The sequence below is a fragment of the Myodes glareolus genome, chromosome 6 (genome assembly GCF_982192425.1).
Source record: "Myodes glareolus chromosome 6, mMyoGla1.1, whole genome shotgun sequence".
NCBI classification, from domain to species: domain Eukaryota; kingdom Metazoa; phylum Chordata; class Mammalia; order Rodentia; family Cricetidae; genus Myodes; species Myodes glareolus.
Window position 1 is genome coordinate 106,806,294 of NC_142031.1, and position 26,764 is coordinate 106,833,057.

The window sequence follows — 26,764 nt, forward strand, 5'->3', positions numbered from 1 at the left end:
TTCTGAGGGTGAGATACAAGCATGTTTTCTGAAAGTTTTTTAAGCTCCTCAGAAAATTCCAGTGTGCAGGCAAGGGTGAGAGCCACAGTACTGCACACTGTCCCCACCAGCTGGCCCTAAATGGGTGGGGGTGCACTGAATTAGCTTAGGTAGACCCCCCCACGCCAAACCCTGGGGCTTCTGTTTTCAATGACTTCCATGAAAGACATTGTGCACATGTGAAGGGCTGGGAAGGAAGGCCAGAGTCTAAGTGAGGACCCAAAGCCTCGGAAACAGAACCACAGGGAGGCCAGACAGAATGGACATCTCGAATGGCTGGATTCATCTCCCATCTCATGACCCTGGTCCACTCCCCAACCAACCACCACCACCACACACAGTGTTTTGGAATCATGGAAAATGCTAAAATAACAGATGCTGGCCCCTCACCAGCCTCTGATCCCATAGGTTAAGGCGACTGACCGCATTTGTTGTTGTTTGTTTTTCTTCCCAGAGTTAAATCTCATCTGCATAAAGTGAGAGACCCCCCCGTCCCCCCCAACCAAGTCAGCTGATGCTCAGACCTCTGATAAATCCACATGGTTAGAGTCTGAAATGAAATGATAGCCAGTAAATCCCGGTTTCCTGAGAACATCCAGCTAGTTCCAATCCATTCGCGCAGCGTTCCTGTTCCATTTTCATGGCGTGGCTGCGTGGCAGGAAGATGAATGACCACAGCCATTACCGTGCCTGTCATTCCCACTAGCTAGGCTCTGCCCATCTTCATCTACCCTTGACTCCCGAGACGAGCCTGGTTATGTCGGTCAGGTGCAATTTCCAAAGAACCTCCTGAGGAGAAAATCGAAGCCTTTCTGGCCCCCATCATCCAAGCCTCTCTCTTTCACCTCCTCCATTACAACAATGGCTCAGTGTCTTCCCGACACAGCCCTGCAAATGACAGCAACACCTCAGCTCAGTGAAGGTCACTGGCCAATATCCTGCAGAAGTCTAAAGACGACACAGAGAAGCCGCACACCCCAAGATGAAGAGACCCACCACAGTACCCAGTTGAGGGCCCACCCAAGAGAGGCTGTGGCAGCAGCACACACTAAGGGATATTGAGTTTCTGAAGCCAGATAGCTTTGTACAGAATGGCACAATAGCCATGCCAATGCAGGGCGTGAAAACAGTGCTCAGGGCTGGCCTCTCACCACACTCTTCTCTTCCACACCCTCTCATGTCTCTCTCTCTCTCTTGTCTGATGTCTGTCTGGAGGCTGGCCCTGGATTATGGCAGCCCTGCTCCCTGCAGTCTGCCCTAGGACTTGGGCTTGGGTTGGCTAATAGGCAGAAGTTAGGTGGTGGGAGGAAAGAAATTGGGAGTTCAGAATGAGGCAGTGACTGGGGTGCAAACCTCTTGGGTGGGGGTTCCCACGCCAGCTCCCATGAACCTTCCCTATCCCTGCTGCCACACCTGGACCCTTGAGCATGTGGCAGTGACCCATTCCTGACTTGATAACCCAAGGGAAAGTTTCCCAGTTAAACAAATTCTCTTGGGACTTCTGGCCCTCCGCTTCCTGTAGGGGTCCTGCTGGGGCCATGGAATGAGTTACGAATTCACTTCTCAGGTCTGGCTGATTCAGGCAGGAGCCTAGCGGAATAATGGATACACCTCAGAGATCTTAACTATGAGGAGTCCAGGTGGAGGGTGGATTAAGACATCATGTTCTGTCTGAGTCTTCCAGAGGTTTGGGAAACACTTGCATAATGGCCAGTCTCCTGTTCTGTAAAGCAAAGGGCCTGCTCTGAGGCCAGGTCCCTTCTCCTTGGGCTCTGGCTTCTCCTGTTGCTGCTGGATGCGCACAACCAGATTTCGGCCCCTGGAGGAAAGAGCTTGCCCAGGGAAGGACTGGGAGCCCCTGACCTAGCTCTGGCTGTATCTGAGATGTATGGATTCGTACAGTGAATTTAGATCAGTTTGTTACACCCTAGCTATCTGCTTGCAAGTGAGCGCTCCAGGGTGTGCTGGGACTTAGAACCAGAACATACTGACATAAAAGCTTTCATGTGGCTGTCAAGAGGAATCTACACTACAGCTTCCCCAATGCTGCCCGTGTGGATCCTGCTTGGTCTCCATAAAGATTGATCAGAGCCCCCATTGAGGCCTGATCCCTTAGGCCTATGGTTCTGACTGTAGGCTGCATTTCTGACTCCCTCTCTGGAAGGCCCAGGATGCTGGTATTCAGGGCCACGGCTTGAGAACCACTGATGTTAACAGTTACCTAGGATACAGTGGACTAAGTTCACATAAAGACTATGTGCCAGTCTCTGGGGCTGGTTCTGAGGCATGAGGTGAATCCTAGCAGATATAACAGAGAGAGGCGACTGTGCTGGACCCCAAGAAAGCCCGGAGATCACAGGATGGGGGAAGCATTTCAGGCTGAGGGAACACAGACAGTAAGGTGATGTGGGGTAGAGAGGGAGGCCAGAGGCAGAAGAAGCAAAGGCAGGGTGGCTCCTGACTGCAGAACACAACAGGCATTTCCTTACCCCCGGAACCCTCACTACCTCCTACATGCCTTCCACACCAGGCCACACTGTGGCTCAGACTTCTCTCTGGACAGCCAGTTAGACCCCGTCCCCCTGGGCATCCTTCTCTTTCTGTGGAGATATGCCTCATCAGCATGAGCAGTTTGGAATGGGAGAGGCTGGACCTCTTCCAGGACCTCTCAGCCTCCAAAGGCCAGGAGATGGTAGATGAGTCTCCCTGCCCAGTCCCTCCAAGAACCAGCACGGCTCCCTGTGCTGGGAGTCTAGGCTTGGACCAGTAGTCAAAATCATCCTAAGGCATTTGAACTTTGTCCTGCAGAAAAACAAACAAACAAACAAAAAACCTAGGACAGCACTCCAGAGCAGTGTCTGGGGGACATGAGTCACTTTGTAGGACCCTGGGTGGAGAGAAAAGCACTCTGGATGACCCCCATCAGCTCCACAGGCTTCTGTTGCTCCTCAGAGCGGAGCAAGCCTTCCTCCACATGGTAACTGCCTGCCAGCCGGGAACAACGCAGATAAAGCTCTCTGGACGAGATGCTGGACCACAGGGAGAAGCCACAGTAAGAGGATCATGTGGTATGTGGGCAGGCAGCCAGGAAGTAGACAGTTTCTCAAACGAAAACAGAACCCTGCTCTCTGAAAGCAGGTCCTCCATGAAGACAGATGTCCTAGTGAGGCAAAAGAAAGGGCTCCTGGCCTGGGCCCTGTGGTAGGTAGGAGAGTAGAAACCTAAGAGGTTTTGTTGCCTGCGGCAGGAAGAACGAGTGACTGAGGTACTGGTCCTGCAGCAGCTAGAGCAGCAGTTCTCGACCTGTGGGTCACAACCCCGTGTGGGGTCACTTACCAGATATTTACATTACAATTCATAGTGGTAACAGAATTTCAGTTATGAAGTAGCCAAGAAAATAATTCTATGGTTGGTCACTGCAACTGTAGTAAAGGTCGCATCATTCGGAAGGTTGGGAACCACTGAGCGATCAGGGAGAGGGGACAGAAGTGTGCAGCGGGCTGGGAGCCTCTGGGGATGTGGTAAGAGTACCAGGAAAGCAAGGGCAAACTCATTCCCATCTTCAGGGTGCTGTTCCCCACTCTGTGGTCTTTTCTGCCTGGTGCTGCAATGACCCTCTTCCAGTTCCAAACCTTCTAGAAGTCCTGAGAGCACAAATCCTGTATGAATAGTCTGGAGGAAGGGGGTGAGAGAGTAGGGGTACTGTGAGCAGGAGGGAGGGGTGGGGAGGAAAGGAACCCTGAGCAGGAGGGAGGGGTGGGAAAGAGGGGAACTGTGAGCAGGAGGGAGGGGGTGGGGAGAACAGGGTACTGTGGGCAGGAGGGAGGAGTGGGAAGGAGGGGAACTGTGAGCAGGAGGGAGGGGTGGGAAGGAGGGGAACTGTGAGCAGGAGGGAGGGGGTGGGGAGAACAGGGTACAGTGAGCAGGAGGGAGGGGTGAGGGAGGAAGGGGTACTGTGAGCAGGAGGGAGGGTGGGGGAGAAGGGGTATTGTGAGGAGGAGGGAGGGGTGAGGGAGGAGGGGTACTGTGAACAGGAGGGAAGGGTTAGGAGGAGGGGTACTGTGAGCAGGAGGGAGGGGTGAGGGAGGAGGGGTACTGTGAGCAGGAGGGAGGGGTGAGGGAGGAGGGGTACTGTGAGCAGAAGGGAGGGGTGGAAGGCAGGGAATTGGATCAGCTCAGCAAGTGCAGCAGCCAGGACAGAGAGAGTTTTCCCAGGCTTTAATGTGACGAGTTTACCTAAGACACGGTAAGCTTGTTATTCTTGTTTCAGTCGTTGAATGAATATCGCACATGTCATGGTTCAAAGGTCAAAGGGCTTCAAACAGGAGCAAGGAAAGGAAAACTCTCTTCCCACACTTACTCTTTTAGAGACACCTGCTTCCCCTCCAAAAGTCAATGAACCCTGCTCTTTCAGCTTTATGATTTGACAAGAGATAAACATGAAAAGATCAGTGTTTCCCATTTACACAAATGAAACACTAAGGACACTGCACTTTCCTTCTCTGCACTGGCTCTCCTCGTCCTGGGGCCGCCTGCCACGCCTGATACGTTGTGGCTGCCGTGGGATTCATGAAGGTTGTTTTCTGACATTTACTACCACCAGAAGTGGTGAAATGAACGAACCGGACATAACTGGGGCTGACCATCCAAGAGCAGTGAACTGAACAAGTAAGCATAGTGCTGAATACCGTGAAAGGATCACGGACAGGAATGAGCATGACGTCAGTGGAGCTAAGCACTCCCACAACAGGGAGAGAATGAAAACCATAGGACCCCGGCTTTGCACCCTGGATCCAAGACTTCGAATTTGGAAGTGCTTTGTTTCCAGTTTTTGGATTAGAGATGAAAACTGCTACTCTACCCCTAACCTGAAAAATCCCTGATTCCCAAACATCTTGGGCAAACGTTATTCAACCTGTACATTATTAAAAGTGCTTTTCCTGCCTCATGGGTACTCACTGTCTTTTCCCGTCAAATGCAGGTGCCCTTTGCTACATTCATCTGTCTCCCGTTAATACACATGCGCTTGCCGTGTTATTTATTTGATTTGGGGGGAAGCATCTGGTGAGAAGGGTTGGTCCTTATAGCTGGAAACAGTAATGCGTTCTCAAAATCAGGCCTCGGAGAGGCTGAGTGGTTTTTAGCATCCACGGAGAGGATGGAGGACAAATACAAGGGCTTGCTTAGAGCAATAAGGGCAAAGGGATGGGATGAGGTCCAGCTGCTCAGCAGAATTACAATGCCCTGAGTGTGGGCTGGGGAAGCCTGCGCTCACCTCTTCGTCCTGCTACTGTGCACCGTGCAGCTGGAATAAGGCAGGCACAGAGAACCCCACCTGTGAATCTGGCAAAGAGGCTCAGTCTCAAGTGGGAAACCGTTTCACGTGTGTGCAATCTGGGTGTTGAATCCCAGTGTTATTTATAGGCTGCCCATCACACCATATTCTAAAGACCAGTAGATAATCTACGTGTGATATAAATTCTAAACTACATCTCACACAAGCGATTGCACTAGGCTGACCATTTTAATTAAATGCACTGGGGGGGGGCAAAATAAACCACATTTTAAAAGAATCGTAATGTTTAAATAAAGAATCATAGCGTTTACCTGCTAGCAGGGGGTGAACCCTTACAGCTTTATTCCCTCTGCGGGCTCCCCATCTCTCCACCGCATCCGCAGTTACTAAAGTCAGATCCATTGCTAACAACCTGGACAGGAAGTAAATCTGGACACCACTCAAATCTGATGGCAGAGGTAATGTATCTCATTTTTCCAATTAGCACTGTTAATGCTTTTGGATCCGCCAACAGCATAGTCTTTTCTAGATTTACTTGGGAAAGAAATCAATAAAAGAAACGGGTGAGGAACATTTGAGCACTGGGGAATGGGCATGCTGGATTTGAGCAAGGCTGGGAAGTCAATTCATCCCACTCATTAAAACCTTTAAGGCATGCCATTAACTGAAGCAGACAAGTACCGCAGGCTCCACTCAGTCAATCCACTCAAGTTCCCACTAGCTCTTCTCCAGTCCCTGCCGCCATGGCAACAGGCCCGTGCCCTGCCCTAAAGGGGCAACAGGATCTCTAGCCATACAGAAGCTTTTCCTAATCACGCTCATCAATACAGGTCACGGAGAAAAGGTTAGATAGATTCTTATCAAGTTGGTTCACAAGCTACTAGCAAAGTGAGTGGCCAGCAGCAAGTGACCGGACCTAGTGTCCAGAGTATTTCCCAAGAAAGCCAACCACATAATTAGTGTCCAAGAAAATGCACACTGTTGACAACTGTCCATCCTATCTCTTACTGAGTATGGACTTCTCTGAACATCCCCTTTCCTTCCTCACCAGCCACCTCCCTAAAGTAAAGGACTATTGGCTGGATCACTCAATCTGATTATTAATTAGACTACTCATTTCTCTAGGCCCTAGAGTCTAGGGGAAAGTGTGTTGGCTAGATTTATGTCAACTCAACAAACTATAGTTATCTGAGATGAGCAAACCTTGATTGAGAAAATGCCTCCAGAAGATGAGGCTGTGGGTCAACCTATAGAGTATTTTCTTAATTAGTGATTGATGTGAGAGGGCCCAGCCCATGGTGGGTGGTACCATTCTTGGGCTGGTGATCCTGGGTCCTGTAAGAAAGAAGGCGGAGCAAGCCACTTGGAGAAAGCCAGTAAGCAGCACCCCTCTATGGCCTCTGCATCAACTCCTGCCTTCAGGTTCCTGACCTGTTTGAGTGCCTGTCCTGACTTCCTTGGACAACGAAAAACATTGTGGAACTGTAAGTCAAATAAACCCTTTCCTTTCCAATTTGCTTTTTGGTCATGGTATTTTATAGCAGTAATACAAACCCTAACTAAGACAGAGGGCATGGCCTGTCACACTAGTTTTCTGCTGAAAATAACGCCCAGAAATAGAGCTTTCGTCGACGGAACTTCCTTGCTGGTTTCCATTGGGGGACCTGTTTTCTGTAACAGACTGCATTTTCAGCATCGCTGCTCTCCAATTCAGAAATACAAACACCACTTCGGAGACTTACTTTACAATCCATCTTCTGATTTATCGTGGGTGAGAAGGTCAGCTTCCAGATTTTCTATTCTAAATTGCCTCTGAACAGATTTTACAAACAGACTAAGGACTAGCTTTCATCTGGACCAGAACAAACTCTGAAAGTTGGGTCTCTCTCTCTCCCTTCCTCCCTCTCTCCTTCCCTCTTTTTTCCCTCCTCCCTCCCTCCCTCCCTCTGTCCTCCACTAGTCTATTAAAATGTAAACAGTCAGCAGTCCCCAAATTTCCCAAGTCAATTATTTGCAGAAGACTACACAGGTGTTGGGGAGACATTAGAGTTTTAAAACTAAAAGGGCAAATGATGTTTTCATGGGCTAGCTGCTCAACTGATGTGAGGCTGGGGAGCACCCTCCTTTGCTCTGAGACTCAATTAGCAAATCAATTACCATCACATCCTGGCTGCCAACAGACTGGCTGTTCTCTCCAGCCATCCCAGAGCTTGGTGAGGTTCCCTCACTGATGACCAGGCCTTCAACTCAACGGAAGTCTCTACTGGTTCCCACTAGTTCTAGCACCAGGGGCTCAGCTGAGTTTAATTACAGATTAGCAGCCACTCAAAGCAGCTGCATCCCATCTTGCCCTCCAATATCCCTCGCTGACCCAGCCCTGGTCCATCCTAGAAGCTGGGCTTGGCTTAGCCACCGTGGTTGCCGATTGTGTGGCAGGCTGTCACTCTCAGTGGGGAGTAGATATGACCAGGCAAAGCAGATGGTCACTGAAGGGGCACATCCCCAATGTCTGCTGGGCAGCTGTGGTGGCACCTTTCAAATAAGTAGCAGGTTACTAGAGAGGAAAATGGTGTCCCTCTTCTCCATATCCTGTGATCACCACAACACAGCCAACTTGCAAACTCTAGGTACCCAATTTAGGAGTTTTCTGATAGCAGTGAGGGCCATGTACTTTCCTAGGAGGAAGGTCAGCCTGACTAAGCTTCCCAGAGACCGCAGTCATTATGATGAAGGTTTCCATGTCTGCCAGTAATTCCTCATCTAGGTTAACCCACCTTCAAAAGCTGACTATCAAGCCTCCTGCCCATGCTTGCTCACACATCCCTAGGCCAGACAAACATAAACACCAGGCATTTGACCTGCTTTGTGGCCTGAGACGGCCAGCAGGCCTCAAGTGGCATTTAAAACATGTTTCATCCACTGTTTGGCGTTCAACAATAATGGAGTGTTTTCTTTTTTTCCAACTAAAATAAACCCACAAATGACTATTTGTCTAAGTCCTGGTTCTGACCATAGGGCAAATCATAGAATATTTGTGGGTCTTGAGTTTCTCGCATGGAGTTCAAGAAGGGGGTGACCTGGAAAAGTCTAAGGCTCTTTTGGCACCCTCCAGGTCTCAAATGGGGAGGCGTCTTCTCCACATTTTGGCACGTTGCATTTATCATGACCCATCTCATTCGGCACCAACCGATGCGAGATGGCCTTCGCCTACAAGCCATAGGCTGCTCACCTTCTCAACTGACGCGTGTTCCTCATTGGCGACACTTGCTTTTCTCGGCTCGTTTTTAGACCTGCTCAGCCTTCTGGACACTTTTTCTCTGAGGAGGGTGGCGTATCCAATGTGTTCATAGATGGGATTTGTGGTCATTTTTGCAATGTACTCAGCAGCCTTGGTCTCTATGTAGAGTGTGATCAAGCCATCGGTCACCAGGTCGTGGATGGATTCGAACCTCTTCTCACCCACAAAGTGCTTCCCATCATGGAAGAGCCGGTAGTTTAAGGTCTGGTTCCCAAACCTGCCCGCCAGGAAACAAAGGATTACAACAGGTGAGAGAAGCACTGGGAAATGACAGCAGGTTCCAGCATGCCCCACATGCCAGGTCTGGAGTGGGTGCCTGCATCTGATTATCTCAGAGGTCCTTTGAGTTGGGTACTATTATGATCCACAGTTCACAGTACAGGCAACCAAGTCATAAAGAGCTGGGGCTCCCTGCTGGGGCCTACATGCCTGAATTGAAGCAGAAGTGATCTAACCTCAGGGACACATTTGGGAACATCCCATCCTGTCAGTCACCCAGGACACTGTGTCATCCCATTCTCGTTGGTGAACTTCAGAGTCCTGGTTTACAAACACGTCACCTCAAAACCTCTTTAATGTCAAGCAGCGATTACCTCTGTAGTCACATCTTTGACTGCTACCCCACCTCTACCATCCCAGTTAGTGCAACAGAAGAGAAAACTCAGCATGGTGCTGAGTGGGCCACTAAGACTGGCATCCCCCAGTCTCACCTGCATGACTCCCTGTGCCCTCTGTGGGATTCGAGGAGACAGGAGAACTCTCTGCCTGCGCAGATTTCTTGAGAGCTTTTGAAATACTCCCTCATCTTCGAGTCACTGAAGACATGTTCTGGATGTCTCCAGCAGCAACTTGCAAAGCCTCTTGGTGGGGTTACACTATGGAGACTGTGTATGAAACACACACCCTGCACGGGCCGGCCTGGGATGGCTTTCCACAGCATCCCACCCATTCTTTCTGTGGAGACAGCGCTAGTCAGTTTCCAAGAGTCCTCAGGAGGACTGTGTGAGGAGGAAACGTCCTGAGGTACACAGACGACACCTGAGTGTCTTAGCAATTGTCGTGTTGGTCCAGCTCAGGAGGAGCCTGCCCTGCTGGCTTGCTGGCATGCATGACAGAGTCATCGTGGTGAGTCTGGGGTCATGGTGGCCCCAGAGAACTCATGGTGGGCTGCATGTCGGTGAAGCACTCAGACTGACGATCTGCATGTCTGCCGCCAGGTAGAGACCCTTCACCTCTATCCCCCCGCAGCTGGTGTTCGGAGACAGTGGGATGCAAAGTAACCTGAGCAGGAGCGACTGGTTGTGGAGACTGAGCATCTAGTGTGAGGGGCAGGTTCTGGAGGTGGGGTGATGGCAGAGACTGAGCATCTGGGGGTGAGGGGCAGGTTCTGGAGGTGGGGTGATGGCAGAGACTGAGCATCTGAGGTGAGGGGCAGGTTCTAGAGGTGGGGTGATAGTGGAGTTTGAGCATCTGGGGTGAGGGGCAGGTTCTGGAGCTGGTGTGTCTGATGCCCCTGTATTGGACACTTAAGCTGGCGGAGATGGTCAGTTTTAAGTATGCGCATGTCACTGTTGTAGGGAACTGGGGATACCCTGAATGTGTGAAATCCTGAGTGAACGTATGTTGCTGACATTGGCAGAGCCATGTCAAGGACCCCATAGCCTCACACTCATGGGGAAAATGACAAAATACACCCTAGTTCCAGGGAGGCTCAAAGGGCAACAGCAAAGCCGTCCTTGGGTCTAAGCTTGAATACTATGCCCAGAAAATGCCCACTGTAACTTTCTCTCCCTGGATGTTTACAGCCTGAAGGCTGCTCCGGTACAGAGACTGTTCCTACTGAGACAAGCTAGCCCCTCTCCGTATTTAGCTGTATACCATAAACCCTGCCTCCTTGTTCAGTTGTATGCAATAACCCCATCTCCCTAGTCAACACTATATTATAAATGTGCCGCTCTCCTGGGGGGCTACAGTTTCTCCACCAGGTAGCTTGATCTACCTGCTGTCAGCTTTTCTGTGCATCTGTCTTTACAGTTTCACCATCCCAGTCAGGTCTGTCCCTGGAGCATATTATAGTTTTTAAAAACTGGAAAAACTCATACAGGCCACTTTCATGAACAGTGAGTGAAACGCAGCTCACCTTAGTGCTAGCGTGTAACATCCCGGCTGCCGCTGGCTTTCTCGAAGGATGTAGGCGCCCTCCACACCCCCAAGAAGCTCGTCAGCCTGTTCTCGCGAGATGATCCCATGAAACCTGAAGGGACAAGGCAATCAGTGCTCTGAACAGACCATGTACTATGTCCTGTGAGGACTAGGCTAAAAACGATGGTTGCTAGGTCCCTAGGCACCCACTGTCTCCCATGGAATGTGGAGGGTGTGCCAATGTCACACTCTGAAAGCCCTCTTGGAACTGCCTCCCCGCATTTCCCCAAAGAGTCGCAAACACAGGAAAATACATAGTCCACCTGGCTTTGCTTTCGGGCTGAAAATGGAAATCAAAATGAAAGCTAGGTTATAGCTCCTTTCAAGTCATGGGGAATAACAAAAGAGCAATTACCAATTTAGCTTTCAGCGCAAACACAGAGAACCATGGATTATCCTGATTGCAAATGAACACTTATTGATCAGCAACCTGCTTGCTTCTGGTGCTGGGCATCATTCATTTTAGGGGCTCCTTCTCTGGAAAGGAGGGCTGGCTAGAAGCCATGTTCTCCCAGTCTTTTCCATTTGAGAGTGATTGTTTAGGTGGATGCTTGGAAGAAGAACCTACTTTTCTGTTATCATGATAATGGTGTCTTTTCTTTCTCCATTACAGAATGAATGCATGTGTACACGCACGCGGGCATACACACACACACACACACACACACACACACACACACACACACACACACACACTGTGGGACTTCTGGCTTGTCAAAGACTGTGCTGCCCTCCTAAAGGCAGTTGTCTGAGGCATAGAGTTTGGACAGTGACTGGGGAGGTTGAAAGCAGGTCACTAGGTGGACCTAATTATCCTACTTTTAAGTAAAGATGAAGGCTCACAGCCATCGCTAGCGATTCTTTGGGTTGTTTTTTTGTATGTTTGTTTGTTTTGAGACCATCTCTCTAGTCTTGGAACTCACTATGTAAAACAGGCTAGCATCAAGCTCACAGAGCTGCCTCTGCCTTCTCCTGAGGGCACTCCCACACCCAGTTTTTTTCCGTGTTTTTCTGTTATCACTAGCAATTCTAACCTCTGTGTGTCTGAGATGAAGAGACCTTGAGTATGGAAAGAGGCCAGTGCCCAGGGACTCTAAACTTTTTGGAGAGGGGTAAACACCTCTTTCTAGAATTACCTAGTGGTAAGGAATTGGGGAAAAATATCATATGAAAAAATTTTATAAAAGAGTAACCTTTGTTTTTTATCCCCGACTTCCACTAAGAATACAAAGCTTAGTCTGGAGCACAAATGTGATGGAGGTGTGTATGCAAATGTGTATATGAAAGTGTGTGTGTGTGTGTGTGTGTGTGTGTCTGTGTGTCTGTGTGTGCATGCATGCATGCGTGTGTGTCAATGGAGTATGTATGTGTAGGTGTCTCTCTCTGTTCCTAATTTTCTTTTTCAATACTTCTTCTTTTTCAATACTGGTCTCTTCCAGTTGATGTTCTGGTCTGGGGCGGGGAGCATGGAGGAAAGATGCAGAAGCATCAATGGTCCTGTACTAAAAGTTCAGCTCTTAGGTGAAGGCGACAATAGCCTGTGGAGAAAGAGGTTTATGCTCTGCCAAGATTTGGTTTTAAATCTCAGGACCCAGTGCTTAGAGCAGTGCTTTCGGGGAACACTGGGGATGAGTCCTGAGACGTTAAGAGCGGCCCTGGCAGGAGGCCTGGCCGCAGCCTTGATGAAGAACTCCAGAGGATGAGGACAGAGTGTCTAGGATATGACAGCAGGTGCCGCAGCAGAACAGAAGTGGGGCACTGGGGTAAGGGGCTCACGACAGAGGGCACAGGGACCTGGCACCCTGTCCTTCTACAGGACAGGGGTGGGCTGGAAGGGCTTCAGTCTGAAGGCGGGAGGGCAGTTAAGAACTAGCTTTCTTGAGCCAGAAATTGAAGAGATGGCCAGAGGGACAGGTGGGTGTCAAGAATTAAGTCCAAGGGTCCAAAAGAAGAAAGACGCAGTTGTGCGTGTCTGAAAACGCTCTGTGATTTATGCACAATTTAACAAGTCAGAACATCCAGATAATGGTAAAAAGGTAACAATGGTTCTCTTTCAACGGGGAGAGTTGGGGGTGTTTCCCACCATCTATTTTTCTGTTTTATTTTCCCAAGGCACAAAGTATTAAAAATGAAAATGGCAGCGGCTGGAGCCATGGCTCAGCAGTTAAGAGCCCTTGCTGCTTTCCCACAGGATCCAGCACCCACATGGCAGCTCACTCTGTACCTCCAGTTCCAGGGCATCTGATGCCCTCTTCTGGCCTGGGCGGGCGCCAAGCACACACTTGATAAACGGAAATCTATGTGAACAAAACACACACACTCTTAAAAATTAAAAATATGAAAGGAAGTGGGAGCTCACCGTGGGGACATTCGGGATTGAAGTGTTGATGGTACAAGAACAAAGGATGTGAAAGTTTCAACAACGCAGAAACAAATATTCTGCCTCCCCAGAGACCCCCACTGTCACCCACCCTGGGCTTCATGCCTGAGCAGCACACAGACATGCATCCTCAGGGGCACGTGCAGTGCTTTCTGAGTAGACAGGAGAGAGAACTTCATTTTTTAAAACAAGAGGAACAGAACCTTGCAAGGTTTACACCAATCCTCCTCTAATATAAAATATTCTTTTGTGATTAAGAAAACACTTCCTTGCTTTCCTGTCTCCTTTGCTCACAGGATTTGGCAGGTTGGAAGGCAAAATAGAAAAGATTATTCAATCAAAACTTTTGTGTAAAAAAAGCCATTTAATAAATAATGTACCTGTGAGATTCAGACACAAAATTGTACGTGGTAGCTTTTCCTGTTTGTTCTCTCTTAAAAAAATAATTGTGCTGTTTGCAAGTAACCCCCAAGTCAGATGGAGAATCACAGTCACGAGACAACACAGTCTAGCTGTCAGAGGCAGAGGGTAGGGGGGTAGTGGGGTGGTAGGAGGGTGGGTGAGAGAGGAAGTCTGCATTCCTGTGTGGGCACTTGAGAGGAGCTGGCTGGAGGTTCAGATTCTTATAAGAAAGAGTCTGGGATGCAGCTGTGACCACTGGGAAGGAGCTCTGGGCTAGGATGACCAAACGCCCATTAGCCATGAAGCTGAGGCTCTTCTGGATAAGAGGATGAGGGGGTCGGTCTTGCATTGGCCAAAAGAGCAAAGGAGGTAGACTTGAAAGAGGTTTGGTCTCATCACGCCTGTAGGTTGATGTTAAGAAGAGAGGCGACTTAGATCACCTCCTCAGGTCATCCCACGGGCCTCGCTCTCTACGGTGTTCTATATCTCACAGCCTCAGAATGCAAATGCCTTTACTAGTCACAGTGTTTGCCTTGTGTTATTCTCCTAAGGAAACCAAGCAAAGCTGGAGCTGAGTTACAGAATGTGGCTGGGGAGTAACAGCGGTCTTACGGCAGTCTGGCTGATGCAATCAAGTCTAGAGACTGACCCTTTTGGTTTTCTGACACTGCAGGGGAAGCAAGATGCTTTTCCTGACCACTTGATATGACGCTCACGCCAGGAATTTAGCTGTAGTGTATGGGCATGGGCATTCAAGGGTTTGCATTGCGTCAGGGTAGACAATAAATAAGATGCTGATGGCGAGACTTCCATTTCAAAACTGGCCAGGCACCCAGAGGCTGGCTCCGAGCAGAGGACCTGCAACATAGGACTCCCCTACTTCACTACCTTAGTGGAAAGCAGACACCCGGATGTGGGAAGAAAAATTCAATACAAAGGTGTCTGATTGCATTTGTTCTTCTTACTAAACTCTTACACAATGGGCATGTGATGAAGACCATGTTAAGAATTATTTAATAGTTAATATTTGAGTGACATATGAAACGACTGCTTATTATATTACTAAAACACAAAATAGTATAATACGTACTCTCTTCCATAATATTTTGGTCTGTTTTCCACCTGTATTAAAAAGAAGAAAAATGTTAACAATGCATTTAAATTCAAATCAGCTAGATAAAAATGTGATTCAGATAAACAGCTAGTGTCCTGGTTGTAATTTTATTATAGATTCATTCACCAAACCAGAGATCCATGAAACTTTGGAATTAATCAACACATCCTAATGGATAGGAACAATCTAGAATTATTGCATTTTTATATTCATTAGACTCATTTCCCATCCAAACCAAATGAACCCAATAAAGAATTTTCAGAAAAGATAACAGTTTTTCCCCCAAAGAAAACAAAGTGTTGCTCATTATAACAGTAAGGGATTTATAAAGTTATTTTAACTTCATTCTAAAAGACAAGACAGATACCTCTAGCATGAATAAAACATAAGCATTTATTTCAATCTTCATTTAATTGTTTTGTTTTGTACTTATAAACAAACAAGGGTTTGCACCTGGAAAAAACATAGAGCAAATATCCTTTGGTTCCTTCTCAAATAAAATGGGGGTGCTAGCATTCATGTTTATTTTTAAACAAATGCTCAGTAATGGGCCACAGTTCATTTGATACCAGAGGCACAGTCCATGGAGGGCAAGACTGTGAAGACTGCATCCTATTTGCTCACACGTGTCATCTGTCACACAAGAACTTTGCTTTCTGCTGCTCCCAGTATTGGCTTGGTAAGAAATGAGCACAGATTTTCACATTTGGCTCCTGGTCCTGCTTGGTCCACATACAGTTGAAGCATGTGAAGCTAGAAGTCTTATTGATGGCTGAACATTTGGGAGCAAATGCGTGTCTGTTCACTGGAGTCGGAGATGAGCCTGGCAGATTTTTCTGTCTATGGTCAAATCTGTCTACAGCCAAATTGACTGTTCTATCAGCAAGGCTCACAGATAGGCACAATCATTGAACTTCCAGGTATACCAGGCAGGTTCCTGGTATACCTCCATCTCCCTTATATCCAGCAGGGGCTGTAGGATGTTAGAGGCCATGAGGAAAGTTCAGAAGGATCCAGAACATCATCTCACAATCTACGTGAGACAAATCCAGCTCACACCCAGCTAACCATCTAGACACTTCTAAACACATGTTCTCTCTTCCGTGCATCTCACACCTGAAAAGCACTCAGTCAAAAGGCTGCTATAACTCTTGATCTCCGAGGTGTAATGTCTGCTCCGTGTTTTTGTGCAGAAATGGTTAAATGATCTAACCAACCAAAGCAGAGTGTGTGAAGAGGCCCCTTCTCAGCAGGTGTCTTTTCTAGAAACACTGTGCTCAGCCGTCACACATCAGTAACCTTTAAAGTATGAGCTGAACATTGTCACTGATATCACTCTGTTGACCTTTGAGGGTCTTATTTATGTCATACTACTGATTTCAGTTGCCACATCAGTGTGCCACAGAGACAATTTAGATCGAGAAAAGCTAACAGGTGTAGGCAATGCATTATGGCAAAATCTTTCTATTCTTGGAGGTGTACTATCCCCAAATTAGAAGTTGTTCATTCTCTAGAAGAAACAGTTTTCCCTCCTATCATTGTGGCTAATCTGTGACACAAGATGTAACATCTGAGGGTAGCTTTGAATCCTGTTCCATTCCTTCCCCTCAGTTCTCCCTCAGGAGATGAATAACTAATCAATCTTCTCATGTGGACAGCACCGTAGGTAAAGGTAACTCCAAACTCCTGGAATGTCAGCAAGAGGTCAATAACTGTTAAGTCTAAGAATCTATTGATTCTTAATAAGACAACAATCACTTTCAGTTCACTCATCACTTAAGAAAGCACACAGCACATGCATTAGGTTTAGGACTTAGCCTTTGATGTCGGATTCCCCTCTGTATGCTGTGAATATCATTGGTTAATAAAGAAACTGGCTTGGCCTGATAGGGTAGAGTAGAGCTAGGTGGGGAAAACTAAACTGAATGCTGGGAGAAGGGAGGAGGAGTCAGGGGAGAAGCCATGGAGCTGCCACCAGAGACAAACATTCAAAAACCTTGCTGGTAGGCCATGAGCCTCATGCTAAAATATAAAATAAAGAAGAAGGGTTAAATCTAGATGTAAGAGCTAGCTAGCAATATGCTTAAATATTTGGCCAAGCAGTGACTTAATTAATACAGTTTCTGTGTGGTTATTCTGGGAGTCTGGGATGTCAGGAAGTGAACAAGAGGCCTCCATATAACAAATTGGTACCCAAACAAGCAAAGGGAGGTTGGAAACACACTAGCAGCTTCTCACTACAAATTGGTGCCAAAGAGACCAACTAAAATCCACTTAAAACCTGAGACAGTTTGGGAAGGAATTCTAAGGAACAAAAAAGAAAAAAAAAAACAAAAACAGAGTTAAGCCTGGCTTTAGCATCATGGTTCCTCTAAGAGAGGTTTTCCAGATTCAGTGGTAGCAGAAAAAAAAGCCATGTGATTTTGAATCGCTTCCTGGGTTCTGCTGCCAGTACAAACTCTGAGGAGGTTTGGCTATGGAACATTTCAATGGGGTTTGTAAGCAGAGTGCTACAGCTTGCTTAATGACAACACAGACCCGCTGTGTGCATGAAAATGGGGCAATGTGCATGGCACTCAGAGGCAGTGAACATGTCTCCACAATGCTGAACTAGGTGGAGCAATCAGGCAGGATTACTATGCATCTGAGTCTCATGCAATCCTACAAAATGAGTTAGGCAGGGAGAGCCTATAAGCTGCTTAAGTGGCAAAAAGTATCAAATTATTGCTAAAGCATCCTAAAAGATCAAATTTCTAAATGTTACTAAAATTCTCCTAAATAACCATTGAGCACTGTAATAAGAATTTTTATGTAATATAAAGCATTGTAGGATTGATTTCCTAATTGTTTAATACTCAGTAGAGGAATGCATATGTATGGCTCTTTGAGGTTTAGAGCTAAATAGACTGGAGAGGTCATTAACTTCCTCTCAAAGAGTAAGGCAAAGAATGATAGAACTGGATACCTAGTGTCCTCCTCTGTCCTTCATGTGTTCCTGTGAGCATGTGCAATATATACTATAAACACACACAAATATATTATATAGTATGAGTTCATACTATATAATAAAAATAAACAATAAATTCTGTTGTCAAATATCTGAGTGTTACCCTGCTGTGTACACTGTAAAGATTTGTCTTTCATATTGGTTTACTAGAACACTGATTGGCTAGTAACCAGGCAGGAAGCATAGGCAGGGTGACCAGACTAGGAGAATTCTGGGAAGAGGAAAGGCAGAGACACATCGCCAGCCAGACACAGAGGAAGCAAGATGAGAATGCCTCTCTGAGAAAGGTTACCAAGCCACATGACTAAACACAGATAAGAATTATGGGTTAATTTAAGTTGTAAGTGCTAGTTAATAATAAGCCTGAGCTAACAGGCCAAACAGTTTATAATTAATGTAAGCCTCTGTATGTTTATTTGGGACTGAATGGCTGTGGGACCAGGTGGTACAGATACTAATATCTGTATTACTCCCAAACTGCAACAGAGTTGGTGGTGCCCTTGGTGTGCCGAAGCTTATTAAACACTAACTACAGTTCCTCAGGGGCCAGGGATTATCCTCTATCTTTAAACTCAACCCAATCAGGCAACACAGAGCTAGGGAAGAAGACATCTTCCACAGGCTGGCATGCTCCTACTCAGTGTATCACAGAAAAGGTCAGGACCAGAGTCTTGCCCTCACCGTGGAGCTTGAATCTGCAGCTCGAAGAGGAGTCACTAAAGTCTTAGGATCTTAGAAGGTGCCAGGCATCCAAAATTCTCTGAACTGGGGCAAGATGATGGCTAAATGGCTAGTAAACCATTGTAGCTGACAGTCAGTGTTCACAGAGCAAAGAGCTCAATGCAGGGGAGAAAGTGGATGCAGGTCTTTCCTCACCATCAAGCTCCCTGCAACATGACCCTAGAGAGGTTATTAAACAGTTTTGCATCTCATTTTCTTCAATCTTGATAGTGGTACTATCAAGAGATGCTATTTTAATATGACAGTTTCAGAGATCAGATGAGGCATTGCCTATGAAAACTGCAAGACTTGGAACAGTCTAGGCAATGGTCTTACACTGCTGGGTGTTACTACATACTCTGTGTTTTCTATGCATTATCTCCTTAAGTTCTCTATTCCACAAGGAGATGAGGACTCGGAGCTAGCACCAGCCTCTGCATGACACCCCTGGCCCCAGAGCTTCTCTGCTGTTCCGGAAAAGACAAAGTATGTCAAGGCCTTGGTTGGCTCCTCAAACTCCTCATTTTAGCTAACTTGCTCATCTGGAGGACCTTGAGTTTCTCTTTGCTAGGGATGAACACCTTAAAACCTTCCTCTGTGATCTGATTTCTATCACCCAGTTAGTCAATGAGAACTCTGATAAAATTGCCTGATATTTTAGTCTTCCATCCTTTTCCTGTGATTTAGAATTATATTTCTACCCAAATTAGCAGGTTTGTCCCGCAATTTATTTCGCTAATTTTAAGGAAGACTTTTCAGCAATTTGCAAAGCCCGGGAGAACATTCTGGTGACAGCTGCACTGGGAGAGACAGGAGGTATAATCCTTAAATGAGTTTCTTTATAGACAGATTATCTTTGCTTAGATAAACACATAGTCTTTTACATTCAACACAAAGACATTTAAAGAATATCGTTGAGCCTTCTGTAAACAAGGTTTCCAATTATTGGGGGGAAAAAAAGCAAAGTTTTATAATCCCTCAGCAGCTGGTATATGTTAAGTTTATACTTAACAGAAATAATTTTAAGAACTTAATTTAGGAACCTCTTGCATGAAGCAGTCAGACTGTTGGGTTCTTTGAAATACACATCAAATGTGGGAGAAAAGGCCTTTGATGGGAGATTAGAACTGGTCATACTGGGGTGATTCTATCCACAAAAGCTAAAGATGGTTAATGCCTTTCTAATTAGGAACCAAAGATCTCTGCTGAAAAGGAAATAGAATAGAAGCTCAGGAATTCTCATTCTTCTAATTTAAGGTGCATGGTATGGAGTGAAAACTGAGCACACCCAAATCCCCACTGCTTTCTAGAACCCAGAACCTTATTTTATATATATAAAATATATATATATATATATATATATATATATATATATATATATAGAGAGAGAGAGAGAGAGAGAGAGAGAGAGAGAGAGACAGAGTTTCTCTGTAGCTTTGGAGCCTGTCCCAGAATTAGCTCTAGTAGACCAGGCTGGCCTCGAACTCACAGAGATCCATCTGTCTCTGCCTCCCGAGTGCTAGGATTAAAGGCATGCGCTACTACCACCTAGCCCCAGAGTTTTATTTTGCCCAGGGCATCACTTTAAGTCTTCTGAACCTGTGACTGAGCCTTGAGAGATGGCTCCCTCCTTTTCTTTAACAGAGTGCTATAGCCATCTGCTGTCTGGGGCTGAGGAAATGGCCACACAGTTAAAAACTTTAGCTGTTCCTGCAGGGGACCTGTGGGCACTCCCACCTACACGAGGGATTACAGTGCTAGTTCTAGGGGATCTGATGCCCTCTTCTGGCCTCCATGGGCACTACACATATGTGGTGCACATACATACATGGAGGCAAATCACTTGAACACATGAAATAAAAATAAATCTTGAAAAATAGAAAAAAACACACAACTGTCCAGACTTTCTTGACCAACTTTAGCAGTCACTGTGGCTCTGCTTGTTCTGGGAGTTCAAGGCTAGGCAGTGTTAGGGCTGTGTGAAAACAGTTAATGCACAGAAGATGTACAGATGGTACAGATGGACTACAGCAGTTCCGTCCATTTGCTCTGCTTTCTGCCTTTAACTTTTCTTTCGATTTTCCTAGGGATTTAATTTAAAAAAATTAGTGATATTTATATAGAAAAAGACACTTATATATAAACGATGTTTTCCTAGAACAGCAGTTCCCAACTGTGAAACACATGACCCTGTCCACCCCACATACCCTGGGCACACTCAGCAAAGGCTACAGACAGTGTTGATGGTCTTGACTCCTAGGTCTGTAGTCTGGAATGTCACTGAATACACGGCAGAATGTCCTATCTAAGATGGTAGGAGTGGGAAAGCCTATCGGGGAATAAAAGAACTTCATGCTTTCGGCTGTTCTCAAGCAAAGTGACTACCAAACCAAAATTCAACTGAGCAACAGATACTTTGAACGGATCACGGAGAATGGAGTTAAAGGAAGGTTACAGAAAATAGTTATTTTTTTATAAGACTGGTCATTTATAAAAGTATGATTAAGGATAAGACAATACTCATGAAATGCCACCAACAAATCAAAGCAGCACAGATGAACAAGAAATAGATCGAACTAAAATGTTAATAAGATTAATAAGGGAACCCACTCCCTGATGGGAAAAAATATAAATGACGCAAAGCATAAGCTGCAAACGAACAAGAACCAGAGGAAAAATCTGAGTAGCTGGGGGTGGGGAGGATAGCCAGTTATACGATGCACATATGTGACCCGCGGCCGCAGAAGCTCCCTGCTGCTGTGGGACTCCGCTGCAATTCTGTCCTAGACGGTGGACTGCAGCAGCCTCCACCACTCAACACCCAAGCCCAAAAGACACGCTAGGGCAAGAGGCAGAAGCATTGTCTAATTATTTCTCTAGGATGGACTCCGGCGAAGGGATGATTTTCCAGAACTCATTAGATAAGCAGTCATAGAACATGAATCATAATGGGGGAAGACATGATGCCCAGCTTTCTTCTGTACACCTTTGAACTGCAATTACACCTCGGCACACCCAGACACTGTATTCTCCCTTGTACTTGGGGCCTGGGTTTCTGCTTCAGATCTTCTTTTCAGGCTTACTGACCCCTGACCCTGAGCATCCCTAAAGGCAGGGCTGGGATAGGAAGAAGAGTAGACATACTGTCCAGGTTCCTTTAGTACAGATGCCCAACAAGCAGGCCAGGTGGGGGCTAGCATTCCCATTTTCCACATGAGCAGAGGAAGGCTTGCAAGGCTATGTATCTTGAAGTTCATGAAAAGGCATGAGAATGACATATAGACCAGGATCTATTAGACATTGGTAATCTACATGGAGAGGAAAGGCAATTTCCAATGCACAAAAGAAAATGGAGCAACAGAAAACACTGATTCTGCTGGTATCATTGGACTGACCCCCACAGTGTTAAAATCTACAGTACTGTCCATTCCAGCCCGTTAGAGAGAATGGTAGAGAGAGTCTGTTGGCTACGCCTGGTGTTTCAGCATCTCTGAATGACTTTACTCAAGGCTCCTGGGCACTTCCATACGGAGTGCACCCTCTCCCACCCTGTGCTGTATTCCTTAGCTGCTGCTGCAGGTATCTCTTTCCCTCTTTGTCCGCCATCATGAATCTGTTCTCCTGGTCCATCAAAATAGTATTTTCACTGATCCTGCCTGAACTCCCCTTGTCCCCAGATCTATGTTTTATAGTGAGTCAGAAAAGACAAGCCTCATTCTGTTGCTGAATGTTGCTACAAACCCTTCACAGGTTCCTCACTGCTGGAGGGGAAACCCACATGACTTAGTTGGTTCTTCTTGAACCTCTCAACTGAAAAGCAGCATCTCCTCTACTCCCTTGCAAACACTGTACTTGATGCCCAAAGACAAAAGTCTTGCTCTTTCCTAACTGTGGCTCCTAGCTCTGAATGTTCAGACTTGAACATCTAACCTGAAATAACTGCAGAAGCCAAGAAACTAGAAAAGGAGAATGGGGTGCGGCGGTAGGGTGGGGGTGGGGGGCTCTAGGGAAGGGGACTGTAGGGTACAGGTGCTATGAAAGGGAGAAAATGGACGGGCTAACAGGGGAGGGGGTTAACACAGGAAGAGAGGTAAGGAAAGACAAATAACACTCCGAATGTTTGAAAAATTCATAGGGAAATATAATTTTATAAGCTTACTTAAAAAGACTGTGTGTGCGTATGTGTGTGTGTGTGTGTGTGTGTGTGTGCGTGTGTGTGTGCACTTTAAATGGAGTCACCCTGACAGCATTTCCATCCTCCTGATATTTCCTACAAGCAGTGTCATGTTTTAAGATAAACTTTATAAAGAGTAAAATAAAATAAAAACCCAGATTTACTCAAGGATAGGAAGTCCATCTTAATACATCTGACCCTGCATCTCTTTTGCTTCTGATCATGCTCCTCGCCTTACTTGAGTCTCCAGTGCAGATGAGAACTCAGATTCCTGTCCGGAGAAGAAGGATTGATTATTAAAAGTAATCTTGGCCCCTTAGTTGCATGTTCTTCCTCAAACTAAATAATCCTTGTTTTCTTAATCCTTCTTAAAAAAAAAAAAGCTCCACTCCCATCATTAGTTCATCTCCCTCATTTCTCTGAACTACTTTAAATTCTCCACATTCCTCCTAAACCCAAGGAGTTTATGGAATAGATGCTGCAGCTGACTTTGGGGGAGATAGGGGGCAGGTCAGTGAGCACACTTGCTTAAGTTCTCTCTCCTCTTAGAGATTCTTTCCTTCAAAGCTTAATGCACGTGCAAAGAGAGAGAAAAGAGGACACATGGAGCTTAGGATGCAGAAGAAAGGAAAGATTTATTCAGTAAGTGTTAATCTCTTTTGCATATATATTCTGAAGGGTATTTAGACAAGTCCCTGCACCCCCTGCCCAATGAAAACGTTAATTCTGAAGATAAACTCACTGTGTATCTGTTATGTTCTGTATGCATATTTGTGATTTATATATTAAAGCAGTTCTGTCTCTTTATCTGTCTGTTTCTCTCCGTGTGTCTACTTCTGTTTCTGGCTGTCTCTGTTTCTCCCCCTCTGTATACCCTGCCAAGATCATGTCTTGCCATTGGGGATAATACGCTCTCTAAGAATTCATGTTCCTGTGAGAGTTCTTCCTACCTCCAGCATGTGTTTACAGATGTTCTTCCAGCAGGCTGTGGGTGGTGTGTCTTTGCATCTTTCTCAGAGGGCCGGAAGCTGCAGCTCAGGGTGGGTACCAGTTTGCTCTAAGAGCTCACTAGAGCCAAGATTGAAGCCAGCCCTGATTTCAGGTCTGGCACTCATTTCTCTACATCACAATGATTCTCTAAAATCCAGAAGCTTATTCTGTTATTTCAAGAAAAAAGTATGTTCAATACACTGCTTCTAAAGTAGGCATCCCCCCAAAACTCCCAAGCACAGTTATAAATAAAATAGTGAGAGCTCTTTATTCATGCTTGTCCTTCCTTCTGATCATTCTGAATTCCACAGTAGATTCCTGAGCATGGCCTGGGTCCTGTCAGCACCTCTGACACTGAGCCTGTCTCCTGTCTGTCAGGGTTCAGCGCCCCAGAGAAGTTTTGCTTCTCAACCTTCTCTGATTGAACAAATAGTCTTGGCTTTCTTGATGTTTTTGTGTGAGAATCTTCATAGAGTTGGTTGGATACATATAAGGTTCAAAGGTAGTCTAGCAGAGTCGTGCACACTTCACCGGCACTCTATAGCATTTTGAAGCATAGCTATTTGTTTATCCTTGATCGCCCATCGGTCCAGCATTTAAGACCATGAGTTTCAGAGTGGAGGACTTCGTACTCTTCTCTCCATCATTAAAACACAAATCATTAGTCAGCTTCAATGGCTACTGGACTTCTGATAGGAGGTGACACCAGCTTTGTTCCTGAAATTAAATCCAGTACAGTCTGCATGTCCAGGAAGTGTTACAAACATCAACTCCGTCTAGCCTTGCAGCCCTCACTAAACAGCACTGGTCACTTTTGCAAGCAGGCTGCCATTGGCAGGCGATGGAGAAGGGGACTGGATGCCTGCTTTTTGCTGCTGTCTTGGCCTTTCTGCCAATGTGCATCCATTAAGCATGAAGGGCAGGCTGGGGGCGAAGTCCTTCCTCAGCTACAGGCTGAGGTTTCCTCCTATTTTCAGTGTTTGAGAATGGGCAAGGATGAATGTCGGGGCATTCTGGGCACAGTCGCCAGGCCTGCCTCTATCTAACTGCTTTATGTGTATCAGCTCATTCTTCAGAGTTAATGCTGCAGTACCATTAGTGGTCAGCAAAGTTCTCTTGGCAAGGGTGGGACTGGAAAGAGTTTAGGCTTCGAGAACTGGATAGTCTCTGTTTCAAGGACTCGGTTCATTCAGAAGGGACCGGACATTGCTATATTCTGGTGAAACTTATTACAGTGGGTTTTTGGTGCCAATCACTCTGCTAGGCTAACAAAGGTACCCACTTTGATAATGCCCCATTATCAAAAACCTTGCACTTAGTACAAAACACAAAACTGTCCATCCTTTCTTGCTGCATTGAGTGGAAGACATATTTAATTTTTAAACAAGACATCCTGCTTAATTGCTATGTACTAAGGCAGAAAGGGCCTGGTTTACATATGTGAGCAACAGAGACGACAGAAACACACACGAGCCTTTTATGTATCCTTAGATGGGGGAGTACTGAAGACAGCATCCAGCCTGTTCTTGAGAACCCATGGAACCTCGAGGACCACAACTGAGCCAAAGGATGCCCAGGGACTATAATTAAATGCACGGTAGAATTAGCCAGGGAGATCCTGGAAAAATTCATCACACAATCAATGTGTAATTACATAACAGGGCATGAGGTGCTGGATGCCAACCAATATGCCTCTGTGAGGTTTTTCCTAGGCTATTTAATTTCCTTCCACAGGAGATAGGAAGACGACAGTGGCCACGTAAATAAGAGGGAAGGAAGAGATACCATCTATAAAGTGAAACTTGCTGTTTTCTCCAATAAGACCTGGAGACATGGTACATTTAGGTCTGATGTCCAGCATGACTGAGATTGTGGAAGGGCACAGACAGAGGTAAGGGCTTACCGATGGCTCAGGCGAAATTACGCTGGAGACAACCGAGAAGTGGGAGCTAAGGCCAGGGTGCGAGTGTGAGAGCATCATTTATGGACTGACTTTTAATAGCAAAACAACCAGGCAAACCCCAGATGAGGAGCTGCTCATGAAGCACTAAGTGAAGGTGTTGGGATCTTGGGGAGTGGAAATGCTAGTCACGGTATTCCTGGCACCGTCATAAGGAATTTGTTATTTTTATTAAGGCAAAGGTTTTCTCAAAGCAGAAAGAAATCGAGCAGAGATGTTTTATGCACAGTCACTGATAAAGAAAATATGTGAACTATCCCGAAAGAGGTGGGGTTCATAACAAAATACTTAAAATATGAATAAATAAGAGTATGAAGCATTAGATGTGACCTTGACTAATTCTGTTAACGTTAATACAAATGAGTGTCTGTGGTGTAATGCCAGAACAGGTGGAGGGCTGAGTCAGACACCGACCACAGACCATATCCATACAAGGATTTGCAGTTAGTCTCTCAAACATGGGACAGTTTGGGAAAGCTAGACCTAGCAAACAAGAAAGGCAAGACATTTGCGAAGGGCAGAAACAACACGAAGGAGGAAGGACGCCCGGGAGAAACAAAGAGGGCCATGGGGTGTCTGGATGTCTACTTTGAGATCCACGAGAAACCTAGTATAGAGATGGTCCACCAGCATCAGGAAACCAAATAGTCTTGATTCCTGGGTCCTTAGGACACAGGGAGGATGTGCCATAGATGGGATGGGTGGCTGGCCTCCATCTCCAGCTTCTGATTCAGCAGGTCCAGGCTGGACCAGACAATATGCATTTCCGGTAGGTTCCCAGGTGACGCCCTCACCTGGCCACAGAAGCATCCTTTGAGAGGCGCTGTCCTGGATTCAGGCTGTCTGGTATGAATGTGGTCTCACCTCTCCCGTGCTGTCTGTCCCCATGGGAGTGTCGCAGGGGACAGGATAGAAGAAGCTATTGGGTTAGGACTCAGGGCACAGGAAGTAGCTTCCACAGCATCAGAAGATTGACTATAATCCAACAGTCAGGTGATATTTAGGGTCATCACATTAAAGTTGGAACTGATAAAAATTTCACTATCCAAATTTTTTCTGGTGATAAACAGAGTCATGATTTGAAATTTGTTTTCAAGCATGAAGACACTTGGTTAGCTAGACCACATTTCCCTAGGAGACAAGGCCCATCAGGGGCAAAAGTGCGACCTGCCTTAGTCAGGA

The 26,764-nt window shown here is 46.2% G+C and overlaps 1 protein-coding gene across 1 annotated transcript in view; it reads right to left on the bottom strand.

The window, feature by feature from the left end:
- Nucleotides 1-26,764, bottom strand: part of Chn2 (chimerin 2) — a 272,046-nt gene that overhangs the window by 78,508 nt on the left and 166,774 nt on the right. Inside the window, exons 4-6 of the mRNA XM_085691052.2 lie at nt 14,708-14,739; nt 10,774-10,887; nt 8,565-8,850 (exon numbers count right to left, since the gene is read on the bottom strand). Of these exons, the coding sequence (XP_085547178.2) occupies nt 8,565-8,850; nt 10,774-10,887; nt 14,708-14,739 (432 nt within the window). The remainder of the gene's footprint in view (nt 1-8,564; nt 8,851-10,773; nt 10,888-14,707; nt 14,740-26,764) is intronic.